At 42.8% G+C, this 23,315-nt stretch overlaps 1 protein-coding gene and 1 long non-coding RNA gene across 8 annotated transcripts in view; one reads left to right on the top strand and one right to left on the bottom strand.

Annotated features, from left to right (window-relative positions):
• Positions 1–357: 357 nt before the first annotated feature.
• The window catches only part of CCDC150 (coiled-coil domain containing 150), a 46,030-nt gene continuing 23,072 nt past the window's right edge, over positions 358–23,315 (bottom strand). For 2 of the 7 annotated variants that reach the window (XM_039495391.1, XM_039495395.1), the window contains 18 exons: positions 22,905–23,029; positions 22,452–22,629; positions 21,912–21,990; positions 21,090–21,178; positions 19,566–19,649; positions 17,784–17,891; positions 17,615–17,677; positions 13,502–13,630; positions 11,320–11,489; positions 9,467–9,560; positions 8,472–8,641; positions 7,275–7,401; positions 6,325–6,519; positions 5,667–5,735; positions 5,419–5,580; positions 4,807–4,893; positions 3,608–3,727; positions 359–2,539 (listed from right to left, as the gene is read on the bottom strand). In XM_039495391.1, the coding sequence (XP_039351325.1) occupies positions 2,423–2,539; positions 3,608–3,727; positions 4,807–4,893; positions 5,419–5,580; positions 5,667–5,735; positions 6,325–6,519; positions 7,275–7,401; positions 8,472–8,641; positions 9,467–9,560; positions 11,320–11,489; positions 13,502–13,630; positions 17,615–17,677; positions 17,784–17,891; positions 19,566–19,649; positions 21,090–21,178; positions 21,912–21,990; positions 22,452–22,629; positions 22,905–23,029 (2,166 nt within the window). In that variant the 3' untranslated portion in view covers positions 359–2,422. Of the gene's footprint in view, positions 2,540–3,607; positions 3,728–4,806; positions 4,894–5,418; positions 5,581–5,666; positions 5,736–6,324; positions 6,520–7,274; positions 7,402–8,471; positions 8,642–9,466; positions 9,561–11,319; positions 11,490–13,501; positions 13,631–15,546; positions 16,252–17,614; positions 17,678–17,783; positions 17,892–19,565; positions 19,650–21,089; positions 21,183–21,911; positions 21,991–22,451; positions 22,630–22,904; positions 23,030–23,315 lie in introns of those variants that run through there. The other 5 variants (XM_039495392.1, XM_039495394.1, XM_039495393.1 and 2 more) reach the window with 5 other exon arrangements.
• LOC120374942 lies at positions 2,465–20,271 on the top strand. The gene is made up of 2 exons (XR_005586357.1): positions 2,465–2,717; positions 18,486–20,271. It is a non-coding gene; the product is annotated as an uncharacterized LOC120374942 (long non-coding RNA).

Genomic DNA, 23,315 nt, shown 5'->3' on the forward strand with positions numbered 1-23,315 from the left:
CCCCTCTTACTGCCTCTCAAACCTCGCCACGATGAAGGGAGTATTCAGCAAAAACTGTTCAGTGAACAACAAGGCATTTCCCCAGTCCTTTGTCCCATCCTCTGGGCTTTACTGTAGCAGGCAAGTATATAGCCCATAGTTCGGTAGTGGCTAGAATGGAAAGCACTACAGCAGTGTAGGTTATTACTCTATGCTTAGACTGCACCTAAGCATCACCACACTCAATCCTAAACACCTCAGGACAAGTGCTTACTGTGGACTTCTTTAAAAGAAATAATAGGTTTCAGGCACCATGGATTAGAATGACGAACTGCAAATATTGTAGTAATTAAAGCAGATTTAATGACTATTTAAATACAGAGTCAGCAGATTAGATATCTATACATACAGCACTCTAATGCCCTGTATCTGTGAAGAGGGCCTGATGAAAGAAGGAATCCATGCCCACTAATCACTAAAACAGTGGCTCCTTGGTAGCAACAACTCCTAAGAAAGGAAACTGGACGGTAGCATATGGAGCTGTCTTCCCCTGCCCCTGGACCATACCTCAGAGCATCTCTTTCTAGACGAAGGGTGTGTTGTCATTAACAGTTAGCCACATAGCTTAACTAGATCAAATAGATGCAGTGTGAGCTAAGGTAGCCAGTGCCACGCTAGGTGGGTTTTAGGCTCTGCCTACAGCTTGGTGCTAAAGTTGGCAGAGTTCGACTACACTACTGACACTGACCTGAGAGGAGAACAGGGCTCTAGGACGGAATCCTACACCTAGGCTCATTTTAACCCCGCCACTCCGAAGTGATATGGTATGTAGAAACTCAGCTCGCCGTTGGGAGGAGGAACATAAGGTTGTATTGAAGGCGTCTGCTGCTTAGGAATTTCAGCAACATTAGGATTTAGGGCTTGAGTCAAAGGCTCCTGAAGTTAATGAAAGGTACCTATTAGCTTTAATGGGCTTCCAATCAGGTGCTTAATCACTAAGGGTCTGAGCCTGTTTTCACTGATGTCAATGGCAAAATACCCATTGAGAACAATAGGAGCAGGACCAGGCCTAAAACAATGGTTCAGGCTGTTGTCATATAAACCTAATTATGCTACAAAGGTAGGTATATAAAATGGGTGGAATGATTATTTGCCGAGTCCCAGCAATATGCTTGGTCCTGTACACACCACAGCAGAAGGGATGGCTTCTGCCCCACAGAGCTTCAAACTAGCTCCACAGAAACAAATGGATCAGACAACTGGAGGACGCTTAAGAAACAGCGCTGCAATTATTAAATTAAAATTAGGTGTGTAACAGCACATCTGATGTAGCTGGGTTACACTGTAAGCCGAGGCAGACGGAGTTTTAAGGAGGGACTCTGAGCTGCTCATTAATTGAACAATGGATGAAAATTGTCTGTTTCTATAGCATAAGGGAATGGTAGTTAAAGTCTTAACCCCCTGCTCTGGACATCTCCTGCCCTTTGGGTAGCTTGTTGCATGGTGGGGCAGAATTAACCAACTCTATTAATGACATTGGGTACCAATGGTGCAAGGTGTTCTACCGGGCAGCCTCTCGCACCTTCTAGCAATGGAGCCTTGCACAAAGACAGGGCTCCTGCAATTGCCCAAGGACACAGTCCTCCTCTCTGTGCCCAGGCCCAGGGCTCCTTTTACTGCTACTACTCATCAGCTAAGAAGGGATTCTCCCTGTACTGGTCAGGCAACCATCAGTATCCAACAGTGGACAACTGTCCTGTTTCAGCAAGTTTACCATCACCAGCCTAGGAATCCAGTTGACCATCCTCTGGATAGGCAGAATCCCTGCACAGCAATCTGAGCTCTCAATAATAATGATGCCTCCTCACTTTGCAGGGCTCATTCCAACCCACTACCCTCCTCTTGCACTGCTAAAACACAAATGAGAGATGTGACTGGAGACAAAGATCCAGAACATAAACTTATTTGTATAGGGAGCTGTAGAGAGAGGAATAATTTCTTTGTTATAAATTATGGTTCCATGATGAAGCATTTACACAAATTAGTCACACTCAAAGACCATGTTAGGATGGGGGAAATGGACATCTGCTTCACAAAATGATGCATTCTAGTATGTGTCAGACCAGTGCAGGCAGGTTTTGGAATATTAATTTAAACTGTGTACTCCAGTTCAGCTTAGCTATTGAGTCTCACCTGTCTATCAGCCAGCCAGTCAATGTGCATTTTATTTGAAGGGTCATCCTCACTGATACAGAGCAGACCCAGTTCATACAGGACCTCTGCTTATACCCACTTAAAAATCTTCTGAAATATGCAGATGCTTATAGATCAAAATACTTCAGCCTTAGGGCTCATCTTCCAGCATGTGAAGAACTGGTCTGAACTGTGGTGTTCACAGCTGCAGAGTGGTATGGCAGCCTGGAATTGCCTGGGTTAGCTGACATCACTTCCTGTCTAGCTCTGATTGGTACTTCCTGGAGATGAGTTTGAGCTGCTGTTTAGTCTCCCAGCGATTCAGGGAGGCTTGGCTAGGGAGTTTCACAGCTTTTTCCTTCTCCATCTGTTAAACGACAGGGTACGGGATGAAAATTGATCTATCCCCTCTCATTCCCAATGAACAACAGCAGAAAATACAGAGACTGCAGCAGCTCAAGATACATCTTTAGAGGCAGGTCAAAGAGCTATCTGGGAATTGCCACAGTTGTAATAAAGGCTCTGAGATCTCCATACAAAACAAGGTAAGGAGAACTTTTTACAGAACTGTTTGGGTGAGTGTCGGGGAGAATGGCAGCAGTCATGGAAGGCACACTAGAGCCACTCATTTTCAATGGTTTTTTGAGTAGGAGCTTAATCAGAAATAAAATGTAGCCGGAGAGAAGCAGGACATGGATAATGGAGAGAAAGGGGCTTCCTCGTTCCTCTCTTGTCCCCACCTGGCCCTAGTAGGTTAACTAAATGTCATTTGCCCACCAAATAAGCACATCCTGTGAAACATCAGCAAGTGAGAGAACAAACTAAACTTCGAAACCTTTGTTCAGGGGCTTACTCCTTTGAGAGTGTTCTCCTCCTCCAAGGAGATGCTAGTTGGGCTGAGAGAGTTGTGGGCTGATGGGAACTGCAGAAATCAACAGGGCTTAAGAAACCAAAATTCTGATTGTCACCTTTAACCTGCTAAAGAAATGAGATAGGAAAGAGGGGGAAAGTTTTGGTCTGAGGTTTGCTCTTCCCCTCGCTTGAGGTGGGGAAGCTTTGTTTGGAGATCACGCCTCTCTGCTCCTGCTCTGCATACAGCAGAACATCACAACAGGGCAGAGTTTTCTTATAGTTCTCCAGAAACTGTCTCCTGCCCACGTTATATGCATCCAAACAAAACAGTGTTGGCTTTCTTCTGGCACTGGTACTCACCTCTGTATAGGAAACACCTGCTACAGTCCCGCATGACCTTGCTATTACCTTCACTTCAACAAGTGCCAGCACTCTTCCCTGCAACAGCACTGCTTGGCTGTACTAATACCGTTGCTCTTCTGACACATACACAGGGAACTCTACTACAGGCTAATCCCTGTTCCTCATCCTCCCATTAACTATGCACCTCTACCTTGAAAGTAAAAGCAATTCCCTTATTTACCTCCTTGCCATAGTTCCTTTCACTAGGGATATTCTGCTGTTTGTTTTTCACTAGCTCGAGCTGCAGGCTGTCAAACTTAGATTTGAACCAGTGGTGAGCTTCCTCCAGGTTAGCTGTGATCTGAGGAAGAGAGTAGTGATTAGGGTTAGAAAGAGAACTATTAGCATTTCCAACTTCTGGGCTGCACACTGGACAGGCAGAATTCCAAAGCCACACTTCTTTAAATCTCCCACCTCTATGTAAGCATAGAGCATGCCCCTTGGCCATCTTGGCCTCCTTCCTGCAACATTGTGGAGGGGGTGGAAACATCCACGCTGCACTGCTGTTACCCCCTTATTGGGTAACTAATGGGCTTCATTGGCACTAGCCCAAGAGAAGACAATTCTAACTAGAGGGAAAAGCATGAAGAAGGTGGTAGAGGAAGAGAGTAAAATGAAGGCTAATTACAGCAAGCCACAGAAGAACGAGGGGAGAGAGCATGGCCTTTGCTTCGCAATGTGCTGGCACCAGGATCATTTAAAGAACGACAAATGCTGTAAAATTACCACTCCCACTGTATTAGCAAGTTATTTCACATCCTGTGTTAGCAAGAACTCTTGTTAAGGACAATCCTATATGCAGATGCTACAAAGTCCTGTAGAGTTTGAAGTGAGAGGACCTTTGTTACTTACTCTCTTACCTACACTGGAGACCTTCCTTGTAAAATAATTACAGTACTGTACAATTTGGAACCAAATTACTGTAGTTACACTTCTGTAAGGTATCGTGCTTTGGACTATTACTGTGCAATACCATCAGCTTTCAATAAGCGATGAGGTGCATGGGGAAATGTGACTCACCTTTTAACAGAGGTGGTTTGGTGTAATGTCATTCAAAATGGTACAACATAGCAGCTCACACACTGCTTAATGGACAGGACAGATTAAGAGCAGGTGTTTTAAACTTGTCAACACACACCAGCCATTGAACCAGGTGGAAACTGACCGACATGGAGAGAATTTGCTCTTGCAGGCCCAACTAAATTGCCATGGGGAAAAATAGACTGTGGCTGCACCTTACTTCTCACCTCTTCAAAGGCTTGCTCTTAACATTTAAAAGGCCCCCCGCTGCATGTCCCACAAATAAATCCTGTCATCCCCAAGGGAGAATAACTCTAGCTTTGTACCAGAGGATCTCTTCTTTCCCACTGTTGTACTCACCTGTTCCGATTCTACGCTGGCTTCTTTCAGTTTCTGCTCAGTTTCCTCTTTGCATTTCTTTAAGTGTTTGACTGTATCGTCTAGCTTCTAGAGAGAGAAAAATAACACCCAGACCTCTCTTTTTATTTTGCTCATGCAGGACATAACACAAACCATTTCTATATAACAGAATGAGCAGGAAGCTGGACTGGAAAGTTTTGGTAGAATAACAACTCCCAGCCCAGTAGGTCAAATATTAAGTTCCATAAAAGCACATGCCATACACATTGCTGGCCATGCTCCAATAAGCAGCTATAAAGAGGTTATAAAAGCCCCCTTGGCATGGGAATAAGCACCCACCACCGGCAAAGTGTTGCCCAGCAAATGCTCAGAGGCAGTAAGCATTCAGCCCCCAGGACAGGATCATGCAGCTCAGCATGGATCATACTGTATTTCCAAGGCTGTGAGCATTTTACCTGACACTAAAAAGAACAGGAGTACTTGTGACACCTTAGAGACTAACAAATTTATTTGAGCTTAAGCTTTTGTGGCTTAGTCTCTAGGGTGCCACAAATACTCCTTGTTCTTTTTACTGATACAGACTAACACGGCTACCACGCTGAAACCTGGTACCTGACACTGGTTCTCTAGGTGCTGCCGCACTTTCTGCTCCATTTCCAGCTGGGTCTCCAGCTGCCTGTTCCGTGTTGCCACTTCGTGCTGGTTTTTGGCCAAGGTCTGCATCTCACTCTGAAGACTTGTTAACTCTGTCACGAATTTCTGGATGCTCTGTGACTAGGGATGGTATGAAAATGAGATCTCAGTGACCGTGTGCAGATTCTAATCTAATGTAAAGGGGAAGTTGTATAGTGAGCTCCCACCTGCTCATAATTTTTCTTCTGATACTGCTCCTTGATCAGCTCCATTTGCCTCAGCTCAGATTCAATCTCCTGAAAATAATTTTAAATGAAAAGAGGAAGCTTCAGTGCAATTGTTTCATGTGACAGAGCTTGGGCTGCTCCAAACCCCATCCTTACTGTGTGACTGAGGTTTGGAGTAACACATGCTCTGCTGAGAGCAAGCAGGCAGCAGAGTGGCACTGGAGCCCAGCACAGAGGATCTTCATTAAGACAGGGAGAGGGAGGCACAAGCACCCAGCAGTGTTCTACTGACTGGAAATCACTTATTTATAAAAGGACACAAAGATGGCTAGAAGCTGCAGGCCCTTCCCTTCAGCATGATCCACTGGCAAAAAGATGCCTTATTCAATCCACTGAACTGGGAAACAAAGGACTGCCATGAACTATAGAGTGACCCCATAGCAAAAGCAGCATTTAATGTAGGAAAAAAAGAAACTAAGGACAAGCATTTCCCAGCTGTTACTGACACTATCAGACTCCTATTGGCACCAGTTTTTTTCCATCCCAATGGCAGTATTCTGGCCTGGCCCCACTGTGGTGACAGCAGTAGTTCTTCCCATTCCGGGGAGAGATGGTGTATGAATGGGGTTTTTCAGAGTGAAAAGGGATCTGCACAAACCTTTATCCTCTCTGTGTTCTGGATGTTGTTAGCCTTGGAAGCCAAGTAGTGTCTGATTTGAGCTCTTTGGCTCTTTAGCTTCCCCTTGTAACTGACCAGGGACTTTTCCAACTCCATTATTTTCTGCCGCAGCTCCCTGTTAGCCCGGGACACTTCAGCAGATTTGGCAGAAGCCTCTTCAAGGGCCTTCTTCAGCTAGGAGGCATACAGAAGAGGTTTGTTCATGTTCATCCCCCAAAATGTCTGGCTAGGGTAATCAGAGACATGTATTTCCTGTGACCATCACCAGGAAGAGTGCCTGGTAAGTAGCTGGTAAGCTGGATCCTCCACTTATTCATAAGGAATGAAAGAATACACAGCTTAACCCCTGGGTTTCTGAATACTTCTATGGTCAGAGGACACAGATTATAGAAAGAATATAGCCCACGACAGACCAAAGAAGCAGAGATGATTGTTTTACTGCCTCTTCTCTTCCATATACCATGTTATGACAAGGATTTTGTAGTAATTGGGGGCTGCTATCAAACATCATACAACCTTCAAACTACAGCCTTTTGGTCCTTCCTGGAAACCATATTCTAATTGATCTTTGGTTTATTCCATAGTCCCTAGAGGGAAATACAGTTAGGTTTGCACAAAAAACAAAAGGGGAGGGACAGACATGATAAATGCATCACTAACTATGCTACAGCCACCAGAGAATCACTTTGTCCACTGCAGGCCAAAACACTCTCTGTTGCTACCAAGTGATACTGCAACACAAAAGTGGGACAAGAAGTGTCATGGATCACTTTTGTTTTCTCATTGTTGGGAAGCAGAGCTCTTCTCAAGCAAGTGGGTATTCACCCACAAAAGCTCATGCTCCAATACGTCTGTTAGTCTATAAGGTGCCACAGGACTCTTTGCTGCCTTGACCATGGAAGGAATCTTGCAGTTCTGTCCCTCCTCACCTCAGCAGATTCCCTGTGACCTGCTTTCCTCATAGCCTCTCGCTCCATCTGAAACTGCTTCTTCAAGGACTCCAAGCGTTCAGAATACAGCCTTTCTTCCATTGTGGCTTCTTCAATTAGCTGCTCCCTTTCAGGAAAGAAGGAAGACACAAACTATAGGAAACAAACCGTACTGAGTGAATTCATAAACACTACAAGTGGGAAGACCTGGCCACAAAAGGAAAACAGTAGGAAAAAGTGATGGTCCAAAAATATTTCCTCTGCTTGGGTGGGCCTCATTTTGCCATACTATGTGCGCCACGAAGATTTGACTTAGCTTTTGAAGCATGGCCGTCCAGGAGGCCAGTTCAATCTGTTCATCCAACTGCACGTTCAGCACATGTCTTTCCTCAACAACAGCTCCAAATAGCAATATAAGACAGAGTCTCCTTGCCTGAGGGAGGCTTCCACCTGCTGGCTCTGAGGGGACTGCTCTAGACCAGCCTGCAGAGTTCTCCCAGGAGAATGAGGTGGACTGCTCCGGCTCATAGCATTCCTCATCTCGATGGAAATCCTTCATGATTTCCTTAAGCAAGCAGCCTGCAGTTTCCAGGAGGCAGACTCCTTCCCTGCCCCCATCCCATGCTGGCAGTACAGGAACAATAGCTATATTGCAAGGCTGTCAGTGGCAAGTGCTGCTAGCCACGCAGGCATGTCACTCACTCAAACAGTAGCATAGTGCTCCTGCGTTCTGGGCAGTGCCACACATACAGCCCAGAGGAAAGACTGGGCTCCATTTGCAGCCTTCCAACACTGCAGAGGTTTCTAGAGAAGTCACGGCATCAGCAGGCAAACAGCTTGTTCATGTGGCTTTGCACCAGTCCATCAATCCACCAAGCTGCTGGCTCAATAGCCACACCACAGAGACCGTTGCTGCACGTGGGGAGGAGGGATAGCTCAGTGGTTAGAGCATTGGCCTGCTAAACCCAGGGCTATAAGTTCAATCCCTGAGGGGGCCACTTAGGAAACAGGAGTGTAAAAATCTGTCTGGGGTTTGGTCCTGCTTTGAGCAGAGGATTGGACTAGATGACCTCCTGAGGTCCCTTCCAACTATAATATTCTATAACTGATAAAAGGATGGAAAGGGCCACAAGCTCTGCAGTTAGAAATGGAAAAGCAAAGTGTTCCTCAGCCATGGCACCTTGCACTTGTTCTTACCTGCAGGCCATCAATTGCTGATGCTCAATTTCTTTCCTGTCCAGTTCTTCCTGAGTATGTATCAGCTTGCTCTGCAGGGTACTATTGGCTTGCAGAGCTTGTTCCAAACTCAAAGCAAGTTTCTTGTTGTCTGCTCTAGCGACTTCTAGTGCTTTACAAAGTGGATCCACCTCAGGGGGAGAGAGAGAGAGATCTAATTTATATTTAGATGAATGAAAAGAACTTGTATAAACACTCCTTCCCTCACCACCTCCCCAGTAAGAACAGAAGGGATCTTTTTCCCAGTCAGTGTCAATTTGCTGGACTGGAATTCTGGCCACCAGTTGCCCACATTTGATAGTCATTAAGCAGAGGCTGCTAACACACCATTTGTATTTGCCAGAGGGAAGATCCTCAGACTCAATTTCAGAAGACCAAGCATCACATCCTGCTTTCCATCAAGGCTTCACAAGACACCATAACCATGACTGACACTAACAGCAGCCCTCTCTATGTTAAGGGCAAAATTGTCTTTAAGTGTTAGAATTGTGATTTAAAACCCATTTTGTTTTAACTTTCTCCTGGTATAGACATGGCCCAAGACATGCCTCCAATGCCTCCAGCAAAAAACAGAAGACTAGACTAAATATTTTTAAGTTTAAACACAAGCAGCAGTGCCCCCACTCCCGCCCCCACAAAAAAGAGGTAAAGAGGAGAATGTGAAGAACAAAATAAAGGTATTCATGAGAAGGAAATGCACATTTCAGAAACATTTGTCCACATTCTCTGTCCCCATTTGAAGACAGTTGGAAGTTTACCTCTCTCAAGGCATCTCTGGATGGAGTAAAACTTCCTTTCTATAATCTCCAGAAAATGATCTATCCCAATGTTTACAGATTTTGCCTTATAAGGTTCCCAGCAGGTACTCCCCCACATTCCATCTTCCAAAGAAGCAGGATGGTTCAGTTCCACAGAACTAATCAAACCTGTTATCATTGGAAAAACTTGGTCTCTACCTGACTATTGTGCTGAGTTTCTATGACAACCAGTTTGGCCTGGTACTGTTCCAATTCTACCTCTAACCTCTGGATTTTTTGTTGGTTCTGGGTCCTGCAAACAAAAGGAGTGAGAGAATAAAGAATCGATCAAGGGGCATGGTTAACAGCAAAGCTACCTGTGCATTCCTTTCCCCTGTTGAGCGGAGATCATATCACAGTTCAGTTTTCTACCTTCAAAGTATTTGGTTTGGACTAGAACTGAATTCTAATTTCAGTCCATCTTCTCTCTGAACCCCCAATTTCTTCTCCCTTCTTATGCACACCATGAGATTATGAATTGGCTTCAGCCACTGATATCATACCACTTGGTGTATTCCCAAGCAGCATGTAAAGGTAGAGGCCAAATGACATTAATGTTAGCAAACTGGTATAGCCATAGGTCTGGGCATCCAAGATCAGTTTTAATTTTATAGCATCATCGAGTTCCCAGCACTATGATTTGCTGTGCGGCAATGTACAGTCATCTCCCATTCATGAAAATCTGCCACACAGGGATTGCTGGCCTACAGTATCATGACTGGCACTATATACATGGCTGACAGGAGTTGCCCGCCCATAAATACCATTGTACATGTGGCTGACATGCTTCACTGGCTCACATCACAACTGTAATTACATGTTCTGCCAACTCATTAATCTGAAACTTTCTTTTACAACTAACACAGAGTCCACAAACATGAGGAGGAAAGTGTTGCAAATTCTCAGATATCTTTGACCTGTGAGATTTTTGGGCCGGGATGTTAACTGGTTCAAACTAGAATAAAAATCTCAAAAAAATACAGACTAAATTCTGTCCACACAGGAAATGGAGTAGTCTTTCCATGCGCTAATCAAGTTAGATCAGAGACAAAAATACAGTTAATGTGCTATTTACATTTACACTACAATCTCCTCTCTGCTAGATGCCTACATAAATCCCTACAGAGATTTAATAATCAGATATTGGCATTATAACAACAGAGCACTACTCCTAAAATTTAAAACAATCAACAGTTACTACACAAAGTAAGACACATTGCAGGGTATATGCACCCTGAAATTTGCAGAGATACTCAAGGAGTTATACCTCAGTGGGGAAAAATGTTATATGTTAAGACAGGGATCGGCAACCTTTTGCACGTGGCCCATCAGGGTAAGCCCCTGGCAGGCCGGGCCAGTTTGTTTACCTGCTGCGTCCGCAGGTTTGGCCGATCGCAGCTCCCACTGGCCACAGTTTGCTGCTCCAGGCCAATGAGGGCTGTGGGAAGCAGCGCGGGCTGAGGGAAGTGCAGGCTGCCCTTCCTGCAGCCCCCATTGGACTGGAGCGGCGAACCTGATGGGCCACGTGCCAAAGGTTGCCGATCCCTTAGTTAACGGTATTAAAACAGTATGAAAAAGGTTTTTGGATGTTGACTCCCACTGTTTCCAGTTATAAATCCCTACACATGATTGACTTCTGGAGATATTTTTATGAAGTGCAGTGTGCCTGTTGCACAAGAATGATAGGTAGGTTAACAGAGAAGGCAGTGTATTCTCAACTACAACCCTTACAGAACTGGTCATGTGTACCCGAGGGGCAGATCAGCTGGTGCTTCACTGCTATGACTCCATTCTCCCAATATTGCAGGAAAAAAACTAACTGCAAGAACTATAAAAACAAACTGGGTTCAGCGGAAACTACCTTACCTGGTCCTATACAATCGGCTTACTTACCAAAAGGCAGATAATAACCTTGAGCTCTAGGGAAAGAGCTAGTGATCAAGCCATTCCCTGGCCTGGCTTGTCTAGTTTTTCACTACATGGCAGATACAGGAAGTTTCAAGCACTGTTACCTGTCTTTTCTGAGCCCTGTGATCTCAGAATCCTTGCGCCCCAGCTCAGTTTGCACCTTCTCCAGAGCTGCCTGCATCCTGCTGTGAGAAGCCAGCACATTCTCCAGCACAGCTGTCACCTTGTCGTTATCCTCCTTTGCCTCCTCTAGCTGGCGCTTTAAGGTTGCCATCTAAAATACAAGAAAGCAGGTAGAGGGGGGAAATTTGGTTAACTTCCAATAAAGACTACTTTGATCATAGTCTTTATATAAATCATAAGTAGGCTACACCCCTGCAGGCTCAGGGAAGATTGGTCTTGTCTTTGTTGAATTAATTTAGATGGAATGTATGGGCCAAAGGTGTTAACATAACCCAGGCACTGTCCAACATTAAACAGTTTTAAACAAGTTTGGGGGTTTGGTATATAGCGATTTCAGCCTGCTTAGTACCATGGCAAACACACAATTAAAAATCCTTTTAGCCTTGTATTAAAGATAAAGAAAATAAGGAAACACAGTTAAAGCATTTCAAATGAAAAGTATTAAATAAGGCTTTCATTTCAACAACATCCCTTGTTTCCTTTCCTTTTAGAAAGGGGGAAAAAAACCCTTGTCTGATAGTTTTTTTTTAGATGGTATTAAAGATGGTAATAAATGTCCTTTTGGGGAAAAGAAAAGAAGTAAGTAGAGATGGGTACGCGCAGTTCTTCTTCTTCTTGTTAAAGTCCAATTCCACTACCTAAAAGATAAAACAAGACAAACACACACACAAGGAGAGAGAAAAGAACAGCAAAGATAGAAAATGAAGTTTCTGTCTCTGGTGTTGTCTTTCGCTTGCAACTTCACTGCTGGAAAAACACAGGCACAGTACCTGGTCTTATTCACTCCAAGACCTAGCAAATGTGTACCAGCATCAAGGGCGTTGCATATTTTGGAGGGCACTGCATTGAGCTGCCTCTTTCTGGTCACAGGCTTACCACTATGTTACAAAATATAATCTTGGCCAGCTAAGCCAGAGTTTTATTAGACAGAAGGAAAAAGGAGGGGGGATAGGAAAGAAGAAATAAGGCAGGGAAGGAAAAGCACATACTTTTGGGCAGGGTGAGGAGAAGTCGTCTCACATCCCAAGTGGTATTTGGGATTCTGCTGGAGCCAGTGGCAGTGTCACCTGGCTCCCTCTCTCTGGCCTGGTCAGGACATCTCTCAGGGTCAGGATGACCGAGTCCCAAGAGATGGTGCGAGTGGCAGCCAGTAGCCAATTTTTCTCTCTAAAGTCACTTTAAGGCCTCCAAAAAGGAGTGGTTAATGGACTCATTCAGTCTGTCTCCCTTTTGTACCTTTTCCTGTCAACATTTGTTATGATTTGTGACATCTTATGAACTTTCACTTATTATTTACAGTTTACCTCACAATTAGGGTAAATTTGTAGGCCCAATTATCAGAACATCTGCTTCAGCCTGTATTTAAAGGTGGGCCGGGAGGAGAAAAGTTCTCCAGAATTCCTCTCCATTTCCCACCCACCCTTTGGTGTAATCATCAGAGGAACCTGTCATTCTAGCTAAGGAGGGCCAGCCCTAACCCCTCCAACTTTACCAACACTGGTTGAACATGCTGCCTCTGTGGCATTCAGTTCTCATCAGCATAGGGCACAAGCAAGAATGGAATACGAACTCTAATAGCATGTTGCGGTACTGTCCACTATGAAGTCCACATTGACTATGTTGCATCTGCCAGACTCTGTTTTGCAACCTTATTCAAAAGTTTAGGGCCAAACATTAAATATAAAATTGGGAATTCCTCACACCCATTCTACATAAGTGTTAATGCCACTGATTTCAAGATAACTCCTGATTTACACTCATGTAAGAGAAGAATCAGGTCCCAATTGCTGATACAGAACTTTCTAAGTAAATATTAACCCCTGGGAACCATCTGTATGTTGCTGGCATCAACTGCCTACTTTATCAATGACCATCAGTTGAATGCTGCATAATACTGCAAAACATCATAGAGGATTGTATCGCACCTTGAAACTCAGGAGTCAGTATTCTACACACATTCCAGAACCAGTATTGGAGCACTGTTGTCCATGTAGACATCAACAGGCTAATAAGACTTATGTTGAAGTTTAAATTTGCTGTGCTGGAATCTGAGCCAGACTATATCAGATTTGTCTCCTTTAAAGAAAAATCCTGTTTCCTTGCCTTTTGCTTCTCCCTCTCTTCCATGGCTTCCATGTGCCCCTTAATTTTCTGACTCTCTCGCAATGCCTCATCACGGGACTTGATTGCAATAGAAAATTCTTCTTCTTTCTGTTCAAGGGTGGTCTGTGCCTTTGCAAAGAGACAGAGAAAGAGGGTGAATTCTAGTTTTCCAAATCAAAGGAATTAGTTATAATAGTTTACAATTTAAGGTGGTGGAGGGACTTTACCAGCGAAATGGTCCAGATGTCCTGAAATCTAGACTCCTTGATTTGGTATTTAGAACAAGAGATTTTATTTTTCAAAACAAGCATTATAAAGAAACTGCCACCCCTCATCCAGCCTCAGTGAGGGAGATAAAGAGATGGAACTGGAAACTCCAACCCCAGTAGGGGCTGCAGTAGTTTCCTTCAGGGGGCATTAAACCTCTTTTTGACTTTATGAAACAAAGATCCAATATTTCCCTCAGAATCCAAGCTTGAAAATAAATTAAACATGAGTAGCAGTGAAACAAGCAAATGTGTTTTCTCCTGAATCTATTTATAGGATTTATTTCCTTGGTTTTATTTTTAGAGAATAGTCTTCTAGTTTAATGGATTTTTAAATATTTGTTACGATGTACAGAGTCATGGGTGCTTGCTTTATCAATAGTCATTACAGTTTCTCACTTCAGATCATCTATACACTTCCTCATTTTAGTGCATGTTACTGTTTAATTGTTACATTTATAATCATTAGAGATCTGCAATATTTTATATAACATCTGACAAAATTAAAATCAGATGAAATAAGAAATTCAGACTAAGCAAAAAAAGAGCGACTGCTCACTAATCTCCCAATAAACACAATCCTTATAATCCAGAGTTTGTAACAGAGAGGAAGGAGGGACAAGTCAATTATTTGCAAAATCCAAAGGCCACTTTTCATGAGACTCCTCTGGATACTGCCAGCCATAACAACAGTTCTAGGCATAGGAACAAGTCTCTGGGTATACCACTTGTTTTAATATTAAAAGAGAACACAAAATAGGTAATTCAAAAAAAGATGGCAGAAAGAAAGAGATTTTAGCCAAACTGCTGACATATTGTCTAAAAAATGGAAACCAGAATAAGCCAGTTGCTATTTTTTATTCCAAAAATATAACCTTTAGTGATGTCCTCTGGGTATCAGGTACACAATATTCTCCATTCTCTGCTTCCCAAGGAAAAAAAAAACTTTAAAACTAAAATACTTTTGGCTTTCTCAAAATCAAAGGTGATCTACTTTGTGTCAGCCAGGGTAACTCAAAGTTTGTTTCTACCTGTTCCTTGAAACTTCCGCTTGTAAATCAAGTTCACAGCTTCTCAGCTGGGCTACCGAGATACAATTTAGAACACAGAGGGCTTCCTTTGTCCCAATCCCATTACAAACCAAACTTGATTATTGTCTTCCAACAAACTAAATATAGCATCAGTCAGACGGTGGTCTGGCCTTTTTACATCAACAGTTCAGACAGGACCACAACTACATTATCTCAAGTCTAGAATCAGAAATAATTTCAGTCTGAAAACTTTGTCTTCTAAGTGGACTTCATTAACTGAGCCTGCACCTTTCTACTCAAGAAGCTCCCAAAGACACCTGCATTTGGTATTTTCCAGTATTTCCTCATTTTTGCTAACCATTTAATTATTATTGCCCCCAGAAACTGCCATAAGTTTCCATTGTCTAGTTGAGAAGTGCCCAACATTATTACACAGGAGGGCCACATAAACCTAGGCACAAACTTGTACAGCCAAACAGATTCTACCTATTTTAATAAGATTTAAAGTCACCTGTATTGCTTTGTATTTTAAGTTCAGCTTCTTTTGTGTGTATTTGGATAGACTGTTTCTATGTACAGTATTATCTATTTATACACTTGTGTAAACTAAAATGATGTACACATGATGACAAAATGCTAATGAATTGTCCGTTAGTAGATTGTATTGAAACAGGCCATGGGCATCATGAAATGCTCTGGTAGGCCGTAGGCTGGGCAACTCCACTAGTTTGTTTCAGTCTTCACTCACCATCAGGAAATCTTCTTCACTAAGTTCGGCAGACCATTCAGCTTTCAATAGCCTTGGAGCGAGGATATCTATTTTACCCTCCAATCTTTCCTCCATGGTCTTAATAGCATTTAACAAAGTCCTCAGAGAGATTCTAGGACAGCCACCACATTCAGAAGCAGACTTCCTTGAATAATGAACCCGGTGTGAAGGGCAATGGACAGTAGAAGCATGCGATCCAAAACCTGCAGCTCCCTCTCCCAAACCACCCATATCTGACCTAATGTAATGAACACCAGGCTTCTGCTGCCAGAGCCTCTCTGGGGATTTTCTTCTTTTTGGTGGCATTGTTGCTACAAAACAAATCAATCAGTCCAAGCAGACAGAAATGGGTGGGAGGAGGGAAAGAGGAAAAAATAAAGAAAACCAGAAGAGCGCACAGTAAGGTAACTAACTACTCCCAAAATATCTATTCCATTGAAGACACAACAGAGGCCACATTCACAGATGCTGCATCTTATCCCTGCACTGCATTACTTTATAAAGACTTTGTAAGCCATTTTTAAAGCATCAGTTACTATTTCTGATTAATTTGAGAGGGTTTTCAGTTTTCTTTCCTAATACTTTGCAAGACCAAATTTTCCACAGCAACTTATCCAGGAAAGCTAAATCACTGTGGTTTCCCTTTATATCTTATTAGCACTGAGACATCGCTGCTCACCAGTACAGCATTAGAACTATATGCAGTGTCACTATGCCTTTCCCCTTTTTATCATACTATATACTGTGACCTCACCAAGCAGAATGTAACAGTCACCATTTGGAACTTAATCTTGTGTCATGTGAGGCAGAACATTCTAAGGGTTCTAGTCATGATTCTGCCAATCTCTTGCTGTGAGACCTTTCTGTGTCTCCATTTTTTCCTTATCTGTAGAATAGAGATAACTCATTATCTTTGTAAATTGCTTTCCCAAAGTTTGATGTGGATTTTGGTGTGGATCTATGGCTCCCATTACCACAATGTCGGACTGTCTCACAATCTTTAAAGTATCTGCCAGAGCTAGCTGGGAATTGCTTGATGAAATATTTGTCAAAAAATTCCAATTTGTCAAAAGTGAAACTTTTTGCAGGAAAGGGTTAAGTTAGATGAATTTTTCAAATCAGTTTTTGAAAAAAAAATTGAAAATTCTGGTTTTCAAGTTCAAAACAACTTTTGATTTTTCTAAACATTTTGAGTGCCCCAAACCAAATTTTTGTTGTTGGATTTTTAGTTTGCGAAAATTTGAGATACTCATCCCAATTCAGGATGGGAAAATGTTTGTTTGACAAGTAAACACTTTTCTGCCCAGCTCCAGTATTTATCCTCCCGACATCCCTGTGAGGTCGAGCAGTGTTACTATAGGTATGATGACTAGATGATTTCGGGAGGTAAGTGGTACGGCAGGGGAATTGAACCAAGGCCTACTGCACTACAAGATCCCATCCTAATCACTGCTGCATCCTGCCTCTCTAATCTGTAGTGCAAACAAGCGTGGCACATACCATCTCTTGGTTACCAGACAGAATTTATAAATTTGCATATCCTACAACTTGAGCATTTTCCTTCACCCCTCTAGGAGCAATCCAGCCCAACAGAACACACTTTAAGGCAGTTACTATAAACTGTAATTTTCTTTATGATTCTAAAGGATTTCCTTCTCTGACCAAGAACTAATTTGCAATATTAAACTGGCACTCACAGACTTCTGTTTCTTCTCAGACACCCAAACAAGACTAGCAGAAAACATGGCCCAGTGCACCAAATAAAACATGCAAGCTTGGTACCTCTGCCCATCACAACATAACCCCTCTTTGTGCTGTTCCTAACAAGACTGAATAAGTGATCTAGATCAGATTAGCCTGAACATTCACAGCCGCCTTCCTTTTCCTCTCCCAGAAAAGCAACCAAATAATCTGGGACAATTTATACACTCTACTGTGAGCCAGGAATAGAAAGATATGAAAATTCCTACAATCCCACCGATTTGGCAAGTTACAGCCCTAAACACACACGTTACATTTGCAGGAAAACAGCCTTTTGTTTTGGTACCTGCTTCAGCTGAGCTTCCATCCTTTGCATGTTAATCTTGACAGAGCCAAATTCTACATTCACCTGTAATTTATAATAATAAAAGTTAGTATTAAACTATTGATGTTCTTGAGGGGATCAGTTTGACTCCAGTGCTGAGAAGTGAAGAATCCTCTGAGTTTGATTGTACCTGAGTATATTTGGTCTCCAAGGCTGTATTCAGCTTGCGAAGGTGGCTATTCTCTGAATGTGCATCTGCAAGAGATTGCAGTTCTTCCTCCAGCTGCTGTACTTTGGTCTAAAGGAAAAAGCAGAGACACAGTCAGCATGCATCTTACTGCACTATTTAGTAAGTGAAGAGAAGGAATGAGCTTGAGACAGCCAGAGAAGCAGAGGGAGAGAGAAATTAACACTGAGCAAAGTCTCAGACTATGAGGAACAGCAAGAGAGTCATTTCACTTTATCTTCACAAAAAGGCAAAATTAAAATAAGATGAATCATTTTAATACGAAGCGCAATATTGAGTCTTGGCCCCTCACCTAGGATTATCATCAGTATATGTAGGAGTAATTCTAGCTCACACACTTGCCTCTCGAAGGTAGCTCAGAAGATTAAGAAAAGAAATGGCTTCTTCAATAAGCTTGCAGGCTCAGCTTGGGAAGCTAATGCGCAAACACTGCACAACTTGGTGATAGCTCTTTGCTACTTAGTTAGAGACTATTGTGCTCCTGTGTGGTCAAAAACTCTCCCCACACAAAGCTGGTTGATTTACAATTGAATCTAATGATGAGACTAACAGGAACCATGAGAGCACAAAACATAAGTGGATACCAGTCTCCTAACATCAGGCCTCCTAATACATCTCCTCCTAACATCAGGCCTTATATTGCAGGAAAGAACCAGCTTGACACAATCCAGGAGATACTACAACTGCCACTTTTCAAAGATCTATAGGAGGTGCTTACCACCAGCTTATCAATAAAAGACCAATATGGACTTTGCTACCGACCAGCTCATCACATTGTGGCGAGCAGAATGGGAACAAGCTGCTCCCCCTGTAAGAAACTCCTCCCTCATCACTCAGCGCTTTACAAGAGACTCCTGGCCTCGAGTTTCCATGCTGTCTCTGGTGCAAACTCAACCATTTCAGATGTGGAGTGCTGAGATATGCAGCAAATAACCACCCCTGGGGACTCAGGAACAGCCCTCTGCATCGCTGCCGTGAGGTTGAGAAAACTGCACACCTATTGAATAGTTGTTCATCTCGTGCTGGTCTATCAAGACTTCAAAGCCTCCACAATAATCACCAGATGTAGTGACACTACACAAACATGCAGCTGTCTCACCATGTAAATAGCCACCATTCTCTCCACTGGCCCCTTCTATGCTCTTTTTTTCACAAGCACCCCAAAATCAATGCACCCCTTTCCCAAATTCTAAGGCACCCGTCTGCAACTCAGAAATGAAAATATTTCGCTTTTATCATCCCATTCTATTGTGCACTTCTTTTAATTTTATCTCTATTTATAACCATGCAGTCTGTTCCCTTATTTTACCCATTGGAATAACCTGCTTATCAAGACACCCCAAACTCCCAGGCTCTCTTTGACAAGGGTTTCTAAACATGCGTGTTGCTTTAGAATGTCCCCCTTTCCTTCCTTGTTACTCAATGATTTTCTTACATCCAAAAGCTTGTTTACCCGGAATCCTATAGCTGTAATAAGTGAGGCATCTCAACCCAGTCTTTTACCTAAAGGCAATAAATGGTCTGACTAGGATTAAAGACAGTTTTAAATCCCAAACTACTTAAAAATATCTGGCAGCTGTTGCACAAATGACCTCTGCAGAAGGAAATACAAGAACTTCCTTCCAACTGTAATAGTGAAGGTGTGGTTAAATAATCCTGGATCAGCTGGGCAGAAGGATTTCTCCCTGCTCTGAACAATCTGAAATAAAGGCAAAAATCAGGTACCTGAAGCTTTCCTTTGTCGTAGGCCAGTTTATTCTTACTGTCAGTCAGCTCTGCTAGAACCTGTTCGACCTGCTGTTGAGCATACTGGGAAAACAAGAGCAGAGGTCACTCTCTCCTAGGAAAAACAAGCGAAAATGGACTTGGGCTTCAGCATCTTGTCTCTCCCTGAGGTTTAGCCCTTTTCCCTTTCAAGTTTTAGCACTACCTTTGTCGTCCTGTTTTGTCCAGATTTTCATTTAAAAATGAGGCCAAGAGTTCTCACCAAGTGAAACAACAGAGCAGCAGAAAGAGGTAGTCGTACCACCTTGGTACTAAGCCACGCCAGCCTATAGGAAGAAGCAGGCATACACTGGTTCTCAACCATCTAGACCAATCCCTGTATCATAGAGCCTAACCTCAAGCACAGGCAGCAAGAAAGTGAATGGCAGAAGAACCTGCCTTCTGGCAAGAGGGAAAGGAGGAGAAAAGGAATTGGAAAAGGACAGAGAGTCAGGAAGGCAAGAGTCATAGGCAAAACAATGGTTCAGAGTGAGAGCAGGTACCAGAAGGAACAAAGAATTGGAAAATTATGGAGATGAACTATTTTTAAGCTTCAGAACATTTTGTTGTTTCATACTCCTATGAGTGACTAATTATTGTGAAGCTAATTTTGTGTGTGGAGGGGAGATGGTAAATAAACTGTCACTTATTATATTTTAACTTTAAAGAACTTAACTATCTTATAATTAATTTTGACTACCACATGACAGACAGACACAAGCTGTTTCAGCTGAATTTTCTCTAGCTTCCTGATCTGAGGACCTATTTACAATGGTGTTTTTCTGAAAGTCTCACGCTGACACAACTAGTGTAGACAGTTTTTTCTACCATGAGACCTGGACCTGCTCAGTACAGTTGGAGGACACAGTGGTAAAAACTCTGCAGCTGGTCTGCACTAACACTTCCACTGTTTCTAGCACTGGTCAAGTTTCAGTGCTACAGCAATAGTGAGAGGGGATAGGAAGGAAAAACAGCAGAAATGACATCTCAAAGTACCAACAGAAGTGGACCCCATGGGTACATACTCGGGGTGGTTAGTCTGTGTCACTTCTTGCCGCTACCCTGGCTACACAGCTATTTTTAGCACTCTAGCTCTGGGAGCGCTAGCACAGGTACATCCATACAAGTTTGGAATCACACCTCTAACTCCAAGTGTAGCCATAGCATAAGTGGTCCCTTCAGCTAGTCATAAATCCCTCCCACGCAGCATGAACATTTTCACTCTTTAACAAATTCAAATGGAAACCTGAAAACAAAATTAACATGTAGCCATTATTTTATTCTTTTGTCTCTCCTCTCTCACATTCCATTAGTTTGGAAACTAGGCACAGAAATATCATGTGATCAGGATAACTATTTCAGATTGTAGCTTGACTCCTGGCATAGTCACTCACCAGTCAACACCGGGGTTACCTACCTATTTTAGAACAAACTGAAGGCGAGAGTACACAGGCCAACAAAAGCTGACTGAAAATCTCAGGTTACCTGCTGGTGTTCCAGTGCCACCAAGCGATCCATTAGCCTCTTGTTCTCCTTCTCCAGATTCTGCAGCGTGGATCTCATAGCACCCATTTCTAGCTTCAAAACAAAAGACATGATTGCAATTGGATTTTTCCTTGGATACAATATAAATCAATGGACCAAATTTCAACCCCAAGTGTGTGAATTATTCACAGGCCCTCATACCTAGAGCTACTTGCTTTTACCTTCCCTTCAGCACTAGTGATTCAGCCTTCCCCAAAAAGTTAACCTGTCAGGTAAGCTCAGCAGTAACTATGCTGCAAACACACTCAAGTATACATCACAAATCCAACATTTAATTTCTCCAAGCTATGCAGGTTTGAGAGCGCTGCACAGAAAATAAGTACATATGGCCTCAGAATTCAAGGGGGGCTGAAAATGCTGTTGAGGTGATACATTCAATCCCTAAGGAACAGCGAGAGTCTCATGTGACCATCAACCTCCAGCAATGGTGGAAGCTGTAGTGTAGATGTGAGTCTAACCACAGATTATATAGCTGTAAAAATAACTGAGTTCTGTCTCATCACAGCTACAATCATTGCTATAGTCAAAAGAGCTGCACCAATGGTAAATTATGGCAGTAAAGTTTGCTAAAGCAGATGCAATCCTGCAGTCCAGTCCAGAGATTCCGGTCTCCCTTCCAAAACATCTGGCATCACTACCATCAGTGCTAAAGAAAACTCTCACCTCCCTGTCACAGGTTCAGTTAAGATAACACTGTTTGTACTATGGATACCAACCCAAAAGAAGGGAGAGAATCAGAAGTCAGAGCAAAGCCATGCGTACTTGGTAGTACCTTGTTCCCAGTTAGTTCCACTTCCAGTTTGTTCCTCTCCTGTGTTACATCACTTGCTGTTTTCTTCATCTGCAATAAGGAATTAAAATAAAGTCACTTTTAAAATCAGCCAAAAAGCGACTCTACTAGATCCACCCTAGAGATCCATTAATACTTCCAACAGAGAGATGTAGCACTTCATCTCAGACAGAGGGGTCACAGACCAACCCTAAAATTAGAAACAAGGCACTTTCCTCATTTCCCTTCCCTGACATGGCGAGGCAATATCATAACTGTTACAATGCAATCTACTCTCATGTCCATCCACTACTGGACATATCACCAATGCTGTCTGCCATGACACTAAAGCATCAGAATGGGAGGAGGCCAAAGATTATGTTCCAACCCACATTTGCAGAGAATATGAGACTATACTACTTCACCATGGGACCAATACTGGGGAGGATGGGAACTTTAGCAAAGTAGATGGAAATGTCTTCTATGATACACCTTTAAAATAAAAGTAAGAGACTGTAAAATATCCATTGTACTTCTTGCTGAAGACTCTCCTTCTCCATCAGTAGAGATCCTCTCTCTTTCAGTGCTGTCTCCAGTTCACCTCTAAGTCTAGCAATAGTAGACTCCAAGAGCACCTTCTGTGTGGTTGTCATCTCCTCAGCTAGGCATGCTTTTTGTCTGCAGCCAGCATGCTCCGTGTGCAAGGCCTCCCTGTGTAAGTGAGACAGGAAACAGCTGAGTTGGAGTTCTATACCTCACAATCTTAGATGTCGTGAATAGAAAATGGATTTTACGTTATATACCAGACATGCTTATTGGTACCTGTTTTACTGTGTTCAAAAGTCCCGATTAAGTATCAGCCAGCAGGAAATAAGTAGAGCCTGTAGGAGGCTTGGATAGATACAGGGACCATGACACACCAAAGACGGCTAGTACGCAAGGGAGAAGAGATCAAAGGATAAAGATTTAGAATATTCTTCACTCACAGCTCTTTTTGAAGTTGGGCTTTTTCGTTCTGCATGCTTTGCAGCTCTCCTATAATGTTGGCACGGGCAGCATCCAGCAGCAAGTCTTGTTCCAGCAGTTTCTGAGTCATCCTCTCCTGTTCTGCCTAAAGAGGGAAAGGAAATGTCAGTGTGAAAACTCAAAGGATTATGCAAAAGTCTACAGCAGGGGTCGGCAACCTTTCAGAAGTGGTGTGCCGAGTCTTCATTTATTCACTCTAATTTAAGGTTTCGCATGCCAGTAATACATTTTAACGTTTTTAGAAGGTCTCCTTCTATAAGTCTATATTATATAACTAAACTATTGTTGTATGTAAAGTAAACAAGGTTTTCAAAATGTTTAAGAAGCTTCATTTAAAATTAAATTAAAATGCTGACTTACGCCGCCAGCCT

The sequence above is a fragment of the Mauremys reevesii genome, linkage group 11 (genome assembly GCF_016161935.1).
Source record: "Mauremys reevesii isolate NIE-2019 linkage group 11, ASM1616193v1, whole genome shotgun sequence".
Lineage (NCBI taxonomy): Eukaryota > Metazoa > Chordata > Testudines > Geoemydidae > Mauremys > Mauremys reevesii.